Here is a 13,679-nt window from a genome sequence, read left to right on the forward strand (position 1 = left end):
TGGCGTGTTGGCACATTACCTACTACATCATTATTCAAGGTATCTACTATTCCTTCACAATTCAGCGTTACAAAAGTCAGAGGGTTATAGCAACCACATTTGACAAAATTCAAAAGTGCCGACTTCTGGTTGAGAGCTAATGAAAGCCAATGTAAAATCAACTCTGTCAGTTTAAAGTAGCATAATGGTACAAGCTCACAACCTAGCCTAACTAGTTAGCTGACTAGTTAGCATGCGGCCTTGTTAAATCAAATTAGTAAGATGTTTCTGTCTGTGTACTATCTTTACTTTTAGCCTCTAGCTGGTTGATTTTTAATAACTTTGGAGTTGTTGCCTAAGCTGATGGGAGCTAACTGGCTAAATTTGATAGCAGCTGTTTAGCCTGCTGGTAGGCTGTAAGCATATGATGGCTGGAAGGTGAGGGGTTGGTGAGAACATAATAAGTTGAGTTTGAATATCAATAAACAGAAAGACTGTAGTATTATGCCTTGGTTATTACTTCAAAGAGGTGAGGCCATGTTTGAGAAGATTGGTAGCCCCTGCCTCACACCAACTGTTCTGCCATCTGTTTTTGTTACTTTTGATTCCTGCAACAAACAAGATGTTTCTCTTTTTGATGGAGGTACAGCATCTTCATTCTGTTTTCGACTGTAAGCCGATCTCTCTGCATGCTGGGAAATGCATCAAGTCAATTTCCAGTGAAATCCGATCCACAAGTACATAATGATGATTGGCAAATCCAGGAAACTCAATTAAGTATCTTTGTGGGGAGCATTCTTACTGAATTGTCTCAGTATCTCAGAGCTGTCTGAGATAAAGGGTTTTAGTTTTAGAATTGTATTTTGTCCAGAGAATGAAACACAACAGGCAACAGAAGAAAACAAGCCGACGGAGATCTTGCGACTCTCAGTGATTTCCAACCAGGGGTAGTTGTCAGGGGGTATGTGGATTAATTGTAGGGTAGCAATTATGATTCGATTAAAATAATATATCCACATATTAACATTAAGTCTACATGTTACAGTTATGTATAAGAGTGTATGAATGTTATCAAGCGAGCACAGAAGACTAAACAGGTAGCTAACAGTAATGAATAAATAGTAGAAATAGAAAGCTTATAGTCAAGTTGAAAAAATTAAAGCTAAAACTAATGTAGAAAATGGTTAAAGTGCTTAGCTAAAAGTATATAAATAGTTAAAATAGTTAGCTTGAAGTATTGGCTAAACGGTTGTAATAGTTACTGTTACTTAGAATAACGGATAAACAGTTAAAATAGTTTCCTTAACCTTTTATTGGATAAATGGTTGAATTAGCTTCAAATAACAGATAAATGGTTGAAGTAGTTAGTTCAAAGTATTGGATAAATTGGTTGAAACATTAAGCTTCACTCAAAGTAGTAGTAGTCTAGTAGCAGTGCATTTGGTGATCAAACTAACCTTAATATTGACAGTTCAATTCTATGAAAAAATTAGCCCTTCTGTGTGGAGTTTGCGTGTTCTCCCCGTGTCCGCGTGGGTTTTCTGCGGGTTCTCCGGCTTCCTCCCACAGTCCAAAGACATACACGTGTTAGGTTCATTGATGACTCTAAAATTGCCCGTAGGTGTGAATGGTTGTCTGTCTCTGTTTGTCTCTATGTGCCCTGCAATAGACTGGCGTCCTGTCCAGGGTGTACCCCGCCTCACGCCCAATGTCAGCTGGGATCGGCTCCAGCCCCCCGCGACCCCGATAGGGACAATCGGTTGAAGATGAATGAATACACTTTTATATAATGAATAGTATTACATTTGGAACGTAAATTGGGAATCAATCAATATGAGATCATCTGACAGGCCTGTAGAGGTACATCAGACCAAAAACCTTGGGACACACTGCTCCAGTGTCTGCTTTGTTTACAACAATTATACTTGTTAGTGCGCCATATTAAATTAAGTGGCTTTTTGTTTCTCTCTCTCTCTCTCTCTCTCTCTCTCTCTCTCTTTCTTTCTTTCTCTCTCTCTCAGTTTGGCTATTAAAGGCTACAAAACGCCTCTGCAGAACAAAGACCTTTGGTCTCTGAACCAGCGTGACAGCTCAAAGGTGACAGTGCCCAAACTCCTCAACGAGTGGGAGAAGGAGCAGACAAAAGCCCAGAGGTACGTTTGTAAAGATGGGAGGTGGATGAATGAGGAATGTGTTGTTAATGTATGCAATATACAGTACAGGCTCTGTACTTGTAACCCCATATCAAAGCTTTACTTGATTTCACAGCGTATGAAAACAGTCAATATGTTTACTTACAAAGACAGCAGGTTATTGGAAGAAATCAGGTTAAAGCAGGAAACCGGAGAACGGCACATTTATCCGCTCCCATACTTTAGGATCAGTTTCAAGAGCTCTATTTTGTTTTTGGTTTTTCCCTATTCTGCGAGAGACCAGGCTTTGTAGTGTAGTTATTTTACTGTGTAAAGGTTTGTGCATTGTCTCCTGTTCTGCTGTGGAAACATATTGGTATTCATTTATTTCAGTTTTTATTTTAGTCGAATCTTGGGTTTAATTATGTCGGATACAGCTATGGTTGATGCTTTCTCTCATCTCTCTGCATTCCTGCCACATCATTTTTTCCTCCGTCGGAAGTCTTTGTCAGCTCCAACCTCACTGGTTCCTACTGAAGATATAAATCTTTAAAATCAGATGACAATTATGTGGTTTTCCCAGCGGCAGGAAAGTGTTTGTGGGTTTGATTCAAAATAAACTGTATTGTATGTGTTCATGGTGATGAAGGAACATGTCAGCCAGTGCAACAGTGGGGCTCATTGTTATATTTTTAATAGTTTTTGGACAACAGTTGAGCTCTGGCACAGAGGAACAAGATCTATCAGGCTTTGATACACACACTCAAACATTTCTAGCACAATAAGATCAATTAATTCATTCTAGAACATCACCAGGCTTATCCGGAGAAAACAGATACCTATCTAAATCTCAATTCTCCAGCTGGAATTAAATTTGTGTTAACAAGGTTTCTCCTTTAAATTGCGTAATGCACAAAGTGGACTCTATACGGGTTACTTGATTGCATCTAAATCTACTGAATGAGACTTCAGATTTGTGGTCTCAAAACAAATTTTAAGCTAATTGAAACTAACAGAGAGAAATGTTTACTCTGAGAATTTAAGGTAAGTGGAAGGTATGGCTAGCCCCACCTTCCTTTTGAGGGTGTGTGTGTGGGTGTGTGCAGATGTACAGTATGTTCACCCCTTTTTGCACAAGTGAAACTATGAGCGTGTTTTATGTAATTCTAGCAGCAGGATTATGGCTAGAAAAGATCTACCTTGTGCAAAACCCTTTCAAGACTTTGTGTGAGAGTGAACCTCATGTTCTTGTTGTGACTGTTTTGATTACAATCACTCCGGGGTTGTATTTTAGTCTGGACAGGTGGAAAAAGAAACCTTTGGAAATGATGATGCAGGCACCCATGTCAGTCAGTCTTATGAGTTATTTAGGCCAAATACTTTTGTGATTGTATCCTTCTTGTGTGGGTAATCCTTTCCTTTGCAATGCCTCTCTCTGGTGATGGATAAAACTCTTGACACTTCTGTATTTTCAATTTATACATCCATAATTTACAACCGCTGTGCAATGTTAGGCTGCTAACAGCAGGAAGCTACATCTAATAAATGAAACCAGTACCGCTGCTGCAATTCCTCAGCTTACAACACATTTAGACTTCAGCACATACTGTACATAAAACAGTTGCTTTTCTTTCTTTTGTAGTGTTGCTGCTCTGATGTATTCTGTCTGTTTGTAGAGTCATTTTTGTTTTTAAGCGCCTTGAAGGATTTAATCTATCCCCCATTGCTCTGTCTAATGTGCTGCAGAATTAATGACTTCTCTCACATCTGTAATATTGCATTCTACAGTTTAAGTTTCATACTGGATAAAGTAATTTAGTTGCTCAGTTAGATAGAACAGGACTTGCTACTCCAGTGAAAAGCGGACATCGTGCACAAACACACTAGTGCGGTGAACTCTGGCCTCCATCAGGCTGCTTCCTCTCTCTGTGCCACAGCTTACCTGACAGTAAGAGTTTCATTGTGCTTCCTCAGTGAGAACAACTTGTAAAATGATATGGAAAAGCTTGACAAGGCCTTGCCACTTGTCATCTGGAAACCTGTTCGGATTTAAGCTGAATTCCAATGGTCAACAATTACATCACTGCTGGAATCCGACTCCTGGGCTTTAAGCTGGTATTAGAATAGATTTTGTGTCGTTTTCAAAACATTCCTTTCACTGAAAACCTGGAGCATTTCTTGCATTAGGTCTCACTGCCTGAGTTCTGTCTGAACACATATACATTCTCGGGAACTAACAGGACGAAGAACACACTACAACGTTAAACATCCTTTTTGCACTGTTTGTATTACTTCCTGTATCTACAGTTCCAGTTTTTCCAAAAGGCTTTATTAGGGCCAGGCGATGAATCAGTATAATCATTTATTGTCTTTCATATATCGAGATATCGTGATACACAGTTAGGTCAAAATGTTCTGTCTGGTGTTAAATATATTTAGGGAATATCATTTGAAGTTTGTGGTTTCATTTTTACATCACACTATTTGTTTACATGCAAGTTAACGTAGGAAATAGAGTGAACAGCTTTGAGTGTGTCTGTGTAGTTTTGCAGAAGATACTCAGCTGTTCTTCTCTTTTAAATCAAATCAGTAAAGTTATAGATTTGCTATCATTTAAACCTGCATTAACTGATTCTGTGGGCACTTGTGGGCAGCAGAAATAGGTAAAGCAAACGACACTTCAAATGGTCAGAGGTTCAGAGCGATTCTAACTTTTCAAAAAAAATGTTTTCTCAATTCCTCTCTTCTCACATTTGTTCCCTGAATTTCTCCTCTGGTTTTCAGTGACAGAATGGTTTCATTCCACACCACAACGTTTTCATTCTAAAAAAGCGTTTCAAAGTGGAACGATCTCTGTCCATATTAACACGCCTGAAAACGCATATCACATGACTATTCATGTACACGGGGTAAACGGGAAGTATTTTTTGTAACGTTACTTTTCCATTCAAAATTATGGACATATACGTTGAAAATTTTTCAGAGGAAGAACAGTGGCAAAATGTAAGTCCAGAGATTTACTTTGCATGGGCCGATGATGAGGTGGAACTGTCACTCAAATGAAGTGTAAGGTTGTAAACACAGAGGAAAACATAGATTGGGAGTCGCTGCAAAGCAAATATGTCGACGTAATGGAGCAGTACCGGGGGCATTATCCATTGCCAGAGATATGGTATGGTATGTCAGCGTACCTAGTTGACAAGTTTGACTCACGTGGTTGTCTTCAATGACAAAGCTTTCTGTTTCCACCCCTCCAGTCTAAAACACAGCCCTGGAGTTTTCAAACTAAAACGGGGTAAGCAACATTCCAAAACGCCAAAGCCACAGCGTGTACATGATGCGAAGACAAGATGCTACTGAGGGAAAAATGGATGCAATTAAGGGAATTAGGATGAACCCAATGACCCCAACCCAATGCAAAAGCCCACCGTTGTGCCAGCTTTTGAGATTGAATGTGTGAACAACCCTTTATGCAGATCTTGCCACAGAACTCAGATTTCCCCAATAATGATTCCACTTCACTGACTGCCAGTGAGATGTAGGATAGATTTTACAAGGTCTTCAGAAAGGCCTTTCATTTATGTTTTATCTTGTTGTAGAGGCAAGGCAAGGCAAGGCAAGGCTGCTTTATTTGTATAGCTCTTTTCATACACAAGGCAGACTCAAAGTGCTTCACAGCACAACATGTCATGAATTCAAATGCATTACAGAAAGACAAAGAGAATAAAAACATAGACAATAATAAAAACAGTGCGGACGTTAAAAGTGCGAAGATTTAGCAGAAAGCTAAGGTGAACATAAAAGTTGTCAGTCTAGTTTTAAAAGTGGTCCGAGTGGGTGAAAGTCTCAAATCTTCAGGAAGTTATTCCAGCTGTTAGTTGCATAATGACTGAAAGATGCGTTCCCTTGATTTGAGTTTACTCTGCGAACCACTAACAGATTGGTCTCAGAGGATCTTAGTGATCTAGAAGGCTTATGTAGTGGGAGCATATCAGTGATATACTTCGGCCCTAGACCATGTAGTGATTTATATGTGAGCAGGACGATTTTGAAATCAATTCTCTGACCTACAGGAAGCCAGTGTAATGATTTAAGAATTGGTGTAATGTGCCCACATTTTTTGGTCTTTGTTAGAACTCTAGCAGCAGCGTTCTGAACAAGCTGTAGCTGTCTGACAGTTTTTTTTTTTTTTTTTGGTGTTGCTATTATTATTATTATTATTATTATTATTATGCCTCACGTGTAGGACTTGGACATTGTTCTTGATGACAAGTGAAGCCCTTTGTGACAATCACCCTCCAATAGCTGTTATTCTGTCCATCTGTCCGTCTCTTTCCTATCAAACAACCTCCCAAATTCCAAATTCTCCAGTGAACAGAATCTGTCCAGCCAAGCTGTGTACTCCAAGCCCCCGTCGTCAACCACCAACCACATCGGACGAGGAGGAGGGGAAAGCAGCCCCGAGGAAGTAGAGGTGCTGCTGTCCAAAGCTACCCCCCGCCAGCCGTCTTTCCTACGTGCCCTCATCAAAGCCTTTGGACCGTACTTTCTGATTGGCTCGGCATTCAAGCTCCTGCAGGATGTCATCACCTTTGTCAACCCTCAGCTGCTCAGGTAGAATGAAAGATTGCGATACCTCTTTGTGCTTTCTTTACTAGACCATATTTGCATGTTTGGAACACCAACACGCTACCATTCTTTCAGTGTCCCCAAATACTATATTCAGAATTTGAGCTGAAATGTTGTATTGAATGTTGTATCCATATGTTTGCATGCTGGAAGGCTTTATCCAAAGTATGGTAGCTGTCTTTTTTCAAAATTACATACTGTTCTTGTTCAGGATGCAAAGTCATTATGTAAACATAGTCATTTTTTTTTTTTAATTCTATTGCCCCGGGCTGGAAATTTAGCAATAGCATGTTCTATTAAAGCCTTATCTCTATATAGAGATATGTTATCAGATCTGGTATCAGAGCTTGTTGACCACATAGTTTTCCTGTTTAACTTTATTCTGTTACTCATTGTAATGCAAGAGTTTCCATAAACTCTAACCGATAGATAGTGTACTCATGCAACATTTGCATTAAAAGAAGGTGTGTGTGTATTTACAGACCATGTGAAAGGAAAGGAAGCCTTACATGAGTTAGCTGTGTGGCATTATAAGCACAGCTCTTTCCAGATTAGTTCAGAATCAAATTAATCTGTCTTTTTTTTCACTCTTACAGCTTGCTGATCACGTTCACAAAACAGAAGGGTGCTCCCGATTGGTGGGGTTACTCGCTGGCCTTCCTCATGTTCTTCACAGCCTTCTTGCAGACTCTCATCCTCCACCATCACTTTCATTACTGCTTTGTCACCGGCATGAATGTACGCACCGCTGTCATAGGAGCTATCTACAGGAAGGTATGCAGAGATTCTCGCATCCTAGGTTTCTGTGGTTTAAACATACAAACTTTAAAGGGATATTGCAGATACTTTGATGTAGGGTTTTATGAGGTACTTTTATGTGTGTATTACCTTCAGACGAGTATTGGTGTGCCCCTTACAGTAGTTTGAAGAGGCAGGCATAGGAGCTAAATAATGTACTGCTGTGGATGGGGGCAGCAGCAACAATGCATTTTAGTCGAAGACTAGAACAAACTATCCAAGTACAGCATACAACCAAACTTCAATATAAAAATATAAAATGTATGAAAAAATATATAAAATATATAAAAAATACCCCTTTTAAAGGAGCTGTACTTGAAATACAGAAAAAAAACATTGGGCTGGTTGCCTCCACAGAGCTTTTCCAGAGCCCATCTTGTATTACAACACACACACACACACACACACACACACACACACACACACACACACACACAGGGAGAGTGACTTCCATCTCTGTTTAGGGGGCCATTACTCCACTATATCTTTACATGGCAAATAGTTGTTTGCTGCTATATTAATGCTCTGAATGTCGAGTACATTACCTTTAAAAGAGACCCCAAAACATCACTTCTATCAATGAAGTGAGCAAAATTATATCCATAAAACACATTTTATACTAGAGGAGATACATTATGCTTCACAGAAAATAAATGTTCTGCAGCGTTTAGTACAGTTGTTCTCCCCCTGTCACTGTTCTGCAGGCGCTGGTGATAACTAACGCTGCCAAGCGTTCATCTACGGTGGGAGAGGTAGTCAACCTGATGTCTGTGGATGCACAGAGGTTCATGGATCTCACCACTTTCCTCAACATGTTGTGGTCTGCCCCTCTTCAGATCATGCTGGCACTTTATTTCCTCTGGCAGGTGTGTGCACAAATTTTACATGGGTTACTGTAGATAGTTATTATGAGCTGTTTCCCTCCATATTTTGTAATATGTGTACGTACACATATTTTTTGAAAGCAGGGAACTTTTGTTTTGAATTATATTTGCAGTGATTTACTAAATCTGCTGTATTTTACAGAACCTCGGTCCTTCTGTGCTGGCTGGGGTGGCCGTCATGATCATGCTCATCCCTTTAAACGCTGTCATTGCTATGAAGACACGAGCCTACCAGGTATGAGCAGTCAAACTAGGATTTGGCAAAACTTTAATTTTTGTCTATGGACTTTGAGTGGAACTACATCAGTGATATAAACACATCTGATGTTTGACATTTAATGGGATGCTAATTCTGGCTAGCGAAAAACAGGTTTAAAACAAAATGTACTACAGCCAACTCCTTAGAGTGGTATGCTGAATAGGCAACCCAAAAGATTTCCAAGAAGGGAAAACACATCGTAAAAGGGTCAGTAAGAAGAAAACACGGACAATATCCACAGACAAGTTCAGCTTTGTAAATGTACACTGTGCCATAGAAACGCAATGCTAAACCTCTATGGTGATTAACAGGTCACTGTGTAGCCCCGCCCTAAAGGATACCCTGCTGTTTTGTTCATTTTACTCTGAATTGAACCGTAATTTACAGAATGAATATCATGCTGTAAGTCTGAAACTAGAAATTAAGACCATAAACCCAATAGGAAAATGTTTACTGAGGTATTGAATAATTTTCTCTTTGAGGTCTATACAATCAGACGTCTCTTCAAAGCAGTGACTTCACTTTACAGTGAAGATAAAGAACAGTTTTTCTCCTGTCCTCGTCTTTGTCCTCCTCTACCTCTCTCCCAGGTGGAGCAGATGCAGTACAAGGACTCTCGTATCAAGCTAATGAACGAGATCCTGAATGGGATCAAAGTCCTAAAGCTGTACGCCTGGGAGAACTCCTTCAAAGAAAAGGTCCTTGCCATTCGACAGAAGGAGCTCCAAGTGCTGCGCAAGACAGCCTACCTGGGAGCGCTGTCCACCATGGCCTGGACCAGCGCCCCTTTCCTGGTAGGCTCAGGCCAGATGCCTGCAAGCTGGCTTTCTTTCAAGGGGCTGCTATGTGGAACTGCTATGTGTTTTTTCAAGATAACAAGAATATCTGCACTGTCGTTTGTCATTTAGGGCTTGTTAGCTGAAGTTGTATTGCCTCCAGGCAGTCTACACAAGCCCATAAATCATGTTTGACGGCCTTAAATACAATCCAGCAGTTTAGATAGCTGAGTTTGCTGAATTACAAAGAAGCTTTATTTGAAACTTTTTTATAAACCTGGTGATGAAGGGCTGCATGCAACCAAGCTGAGGTTTCTGCATATTAACAACACTTAAATGTTGCAACATGAAAACGATACATCATGATCATTAACAATCTCCCTTGAAAGTTTTTAGCCCCAAATTTTAATCAAAGCTTTTTAATATTATCTGCCAACACAAAGTCAGACTTGGTATTTGTTTTGTATTATACTTTAAATCTTCCCAAATAATGCAGTTGAAAAATGGCCACCTTCAGCACAAGCGGCAAACCGCTGGTATATGCTGGTGAAAAGTGGTACCTGCCAATGAAGGGACATGCCCAAAGCAGTGACAAATCACAGTAATAATCACTACAATGCGAAGTGGTGTTTGGCAATGGAACAGGAGTGAGATACCGTCAACCATTAGAACAGGAGCAGCAACAAACCGCTGCGAGTCAACATCAGCTACTTTTTGAGCCATTTGAGTCAAATTTGAAAATGTGAATGACATGTTAATGGGCATAAAACCAACGATCTGATGATTGATACGAATCAAGTAAAGAAAAAAACATTTTAAACAAATTGTGACCTTAAAATTCCAAAGTCTAATCAAATCGTGACACCCTTATTATTGAATAACTGAGCTCTCCCCATAATCTGAAATATTTAAATCAGCATTTGCAAGCAGCATCGTCCTGCTATAGTTGCAGTGCAGACCGTATGCAGAACACTTAGAAAGGTTGGAACTGTAGGACTCACGGTGCAGATGTTTGGCTTCAAGCTCTTGGATTATGCAACACAGGTGTACGGTGATATCATGCTCAATTTCAACATTCCTGGTACTTGGTGCAGCATTTACACATCATGAGAGCAGGTTAAATAATCTTTAACTGCCCCCCCCCCTCGACCTTGGATCTGGAATAATTTACATTTATTCAAAAGCAAAGCTGGACACGCTCAAGTGCAAACGCCATGCAACATTACACACCACTTTTCATTAACTGACTGCCTGTTTACTGATCCATATCATAATTCTAATAATATATAACAGGTTTGTTAAGTATAGCAGAGAAATCTTTCCGTGTATGGCAATCAAGTAAAGGTTTTATATGTCACATGACAGTATTTATGTAAGCTATTGGTTGATAGATTTTGTGATTATATTTGTTTAATTTAGTCAGATTAATACACGCTTAACCAGCCCAAAGCCAGTGTATATCAGTTATTAAAACTCTGTAGATTGTGTAATGTGGTTAATATCACTAGCTGTTGATAATGACGTTATTGCTGGGTCATTCGCTGACTTAGATGAATGTGCAAATGTGTGCATCACAGCACCAACTGCTGTACATCTCTACAGTAAACCGATGGACCTTGACGTCTAAGAGGCCTGTTTGCCGATGTGTTTCCAGGTTGCCTTGACAACGTTCGCCGTGTATGTGACTGTGGATGAGAACAACATCCTGGATGCGGAGAAGGCCTTTGTGTCGCTCTCGCTCTTTAACATTCTCAGGTTTCCTCTCAACATGCTTCCGCAAGTCATCAGCAGCATGGTGCAGGTAGGAACTTCTTTGTTTTTCAATATCCCTGTTCCCTTCCTTACGTGTGTTCACCTGTTTCATTAAGTGCCTGTGTTTTTATTTTGCGGTGCAGGCAAGCGTCTCACTGAAGCGAATCCAAAATTTCCTGAGTCATGATGAGCTGGACCCAAATTCAGTAGACAGAAAAAACACAGCCACAGGTGAAATTAACCACTGCTCTTCCTTTGATAAGTTTAAAAAACCCCTCTAATGCAAATCAAGTTTTTAACCCTGCTCACATGTCCATATGGTGTTTTTCATATGCTACAAAATCAATCAACACCATGGACTTTCTGCCTTGTAACTGTATTATACCAATAGCTGTGTTTCCGTCCAGATGTATCGTAGATTTTAACTGAATTTCGATCAAATCGTCAGAAGGAAATGTGAATTAATGCCTGTTTTCATCCACTGCTGTCATGTGATTAAAACGTTTTTGCTCATCGAGAAAAGTAGTAAAAAAAAACAGTTAGAAAACAATTATTCATGGCAAAGTTTTTTTTACATACTTAAAAAACGTGTCTGAAGGAGGGCTTTGAAACCAACTGTTTCTTTTTTCTCACCTTACTCCCAGCTTCCGTCATTGCACATAAATTTAAACAGACTTAAGTACTTTGAGAAAATGTGAAACCGTCCTTCCGTGTCATCGTTCAACTGTATAAACTTAAAAGGCTCTTTACATACAAGGCTTGAGGGCAAAGTCAATCTACTTCCCATACCTTTCACCTAGTGGCAAAGGTCTTGAAGAGGTTTTGGATGACTAATATTAAAGAAATGCCCTTGGTCTATTGTCCTGTCAAACTACATGTCACTGTTACTAATTGCAAAGAAGCTGAAATGTAATCAAAGACTTGTCTTGCCCAACAGACTTCTCAGTGACAGTTGTCAACGGGAAATTCAGCTGGGCTAAAGAAGATCCTCCTATTCTGCACAAGTATGTCTTGAAAAGCCACATACTATATGTTTGCACTTGTTCTGTGTTTGTGTTATAGCTGACACAAATACATGTGAATGTTGACTGTGTGTGTTTGTAGTATTAACATGATGGTGCCCCATGGCTCCCTGCTGGCGGTGGTGGGCCACGTTGGCTGTGGGAAGTCCTCCCTACTGTCTGCGCTGCTCGGGGAAGTGGAGAAACTGGAAGGAGAAGTTTCTATTCGGGTACGACTTTATTTCATGTTCTGATGACAAACAAGCAACAGGTTATTTTATCTTCTTTATTTCCCATATCCTTCCTTTAAAGCGGCATTAATCAATATTTTATGTCGACAATGGATCAATCACCGACTCTGCACTTCAACTCAGCTTCTAGCTTCTTTTAACTCTTTGTTCATTCACACCACCTCCAGAGGTGTTGCTCACATTGGTGTTTTAACACATCCATTTATTAACTTTTATTATATACATGCTAGTCATGTGAGGATACCAGCTCTATTATGCATCAGCACTATGTTAACAACCTACATTCACAAAAGTTGGGAAAAACAAGAGAATCAATCCATCACTTGGACTTTGTTTATATAGCGCTGTATGCACAAGTTACCACAGAAGTGTTGTAGAAAGCTCAGTAAAGCAAAGAGTGCTTCACAAGTAAATTCAAAGGTCACCGACAAAACAAGCTAGATACTCGAAAAAATTAATGAAAAAGAAAGATTGTGAACAAAAAAATTAAGGTAAAATACCAAAACCTGTGGAAATGAAAATGGTATCCTAGTGCTAAAAGGTTTTAAAAGCATTTTAGCTTTGAACTCCATGCAAAAATCTTAACAGAAAAAGAACTCAATAACTTTGGAAACTAATGAGACTACAATCTAGTATAGGTCTAAATACCCAATATACCATAATCTCACTTAAAGATATATTTTAATCCAAGTCTGTATCATGGTAATGTGGGCATTGTGTTCAGATGAAGTTTCTTCTTTTGATCTTGGCACATCTCTAATGCTCTGTTCCTCATGGACTCTCACTACGGAGACCAACCAAACACTGTTCATCTGACCACAATGACGAAGACCTGGATTAAAAATGTAATGGTTGTTGGGTCATTAAAAGGTCCCATAGAGTACAAAGTGAGATTTCCATATCTTTTTTTAAATTATAAAACAGGTCAAGGTTCTGTACTGTGAAAGTATCAAAACGCTAAATCCACAGAGAAATGCACACAGCCTGTATTCAGAAACTCTATCTTTAAATGACCCGTCAGTACTTCTGTACAGTTGTGTTGTCACAACTATACTATATGTAGGTAAAACGTGCTGCTACAGTCATTCCACAGCTGCAAAGATGGTGCATAGACACTGAGAGTGCAGTGGAAGCACTGGGCTTTATATGATCATGCTTAATAACATACCTCTCCAGGTTTTATCTGTTGAATTTCTTTATGGAGTGTTAGGACACTTA

The 13,679-nt window shown here is 39.5% G+C and overlaps 1 protein-coding gene across 1 annotated transcript in view; it reads left to right on the top strand.

Annotated features, from left to right (window-relative positions):
* The window catches only part of abcc3 (ATP-binding cassette, sub-family C (CFTR/MRP), member 3), a 53,449-nt gene that overhangs the window by 22,787 nt on the left and 16,983 nt on the right, over positions 1-13,679 (top strand). Inside the window, exons 7-16 of the mRNA XM_083933011.1 lie at positions 2,001-2,132; positions 6,483-6,725; positions 7,337-7,514; positions 8,243-8,404; positions 8,565-8,657; positions 9,272-9,475; positions 11,112-11,258; positions 11,353-11,440; positions 12,147-12,213; positions 12,314-12,440. Coding sequence (XP_083789137.1) covers positions 2,001-2,132; positions 6,483-6,725; positions 7,337-7,514; positions 8,243-8,404; positions 8,565-8,657; positions 9,272-9,475; positions 11,112-11,258; positions 11,353-11,440; positions 12,147-12,213; positions 12,314-12,440 — 1,441 coding nt within the window. The remainder of the gene's footprint in view (positions 1-2,000; positions 2,133-6,482; positions 6,726-7,336; positions 7,515-8,242; positions 8,405-8,564; positions 8,658-9,271; positions 9,476-11,111; positions 11,259-11,352; positions 11,441-12,146; positions 12,214-12,313; positions 12,441-13,679) is intronic.

Source organism: Echiichthys vipera, assembly GCF_963691815.1.
Source record: "Echiichthys vipera genome assembly, chromosome: 18".
Classification (NCBI taxonomy): domain Eukaryota; kingdom Metazoa; phylum Chordata; class Actinopteri; order Perciformes; family Trachinidae; genus Echiichthys; species Echiichthys vipera.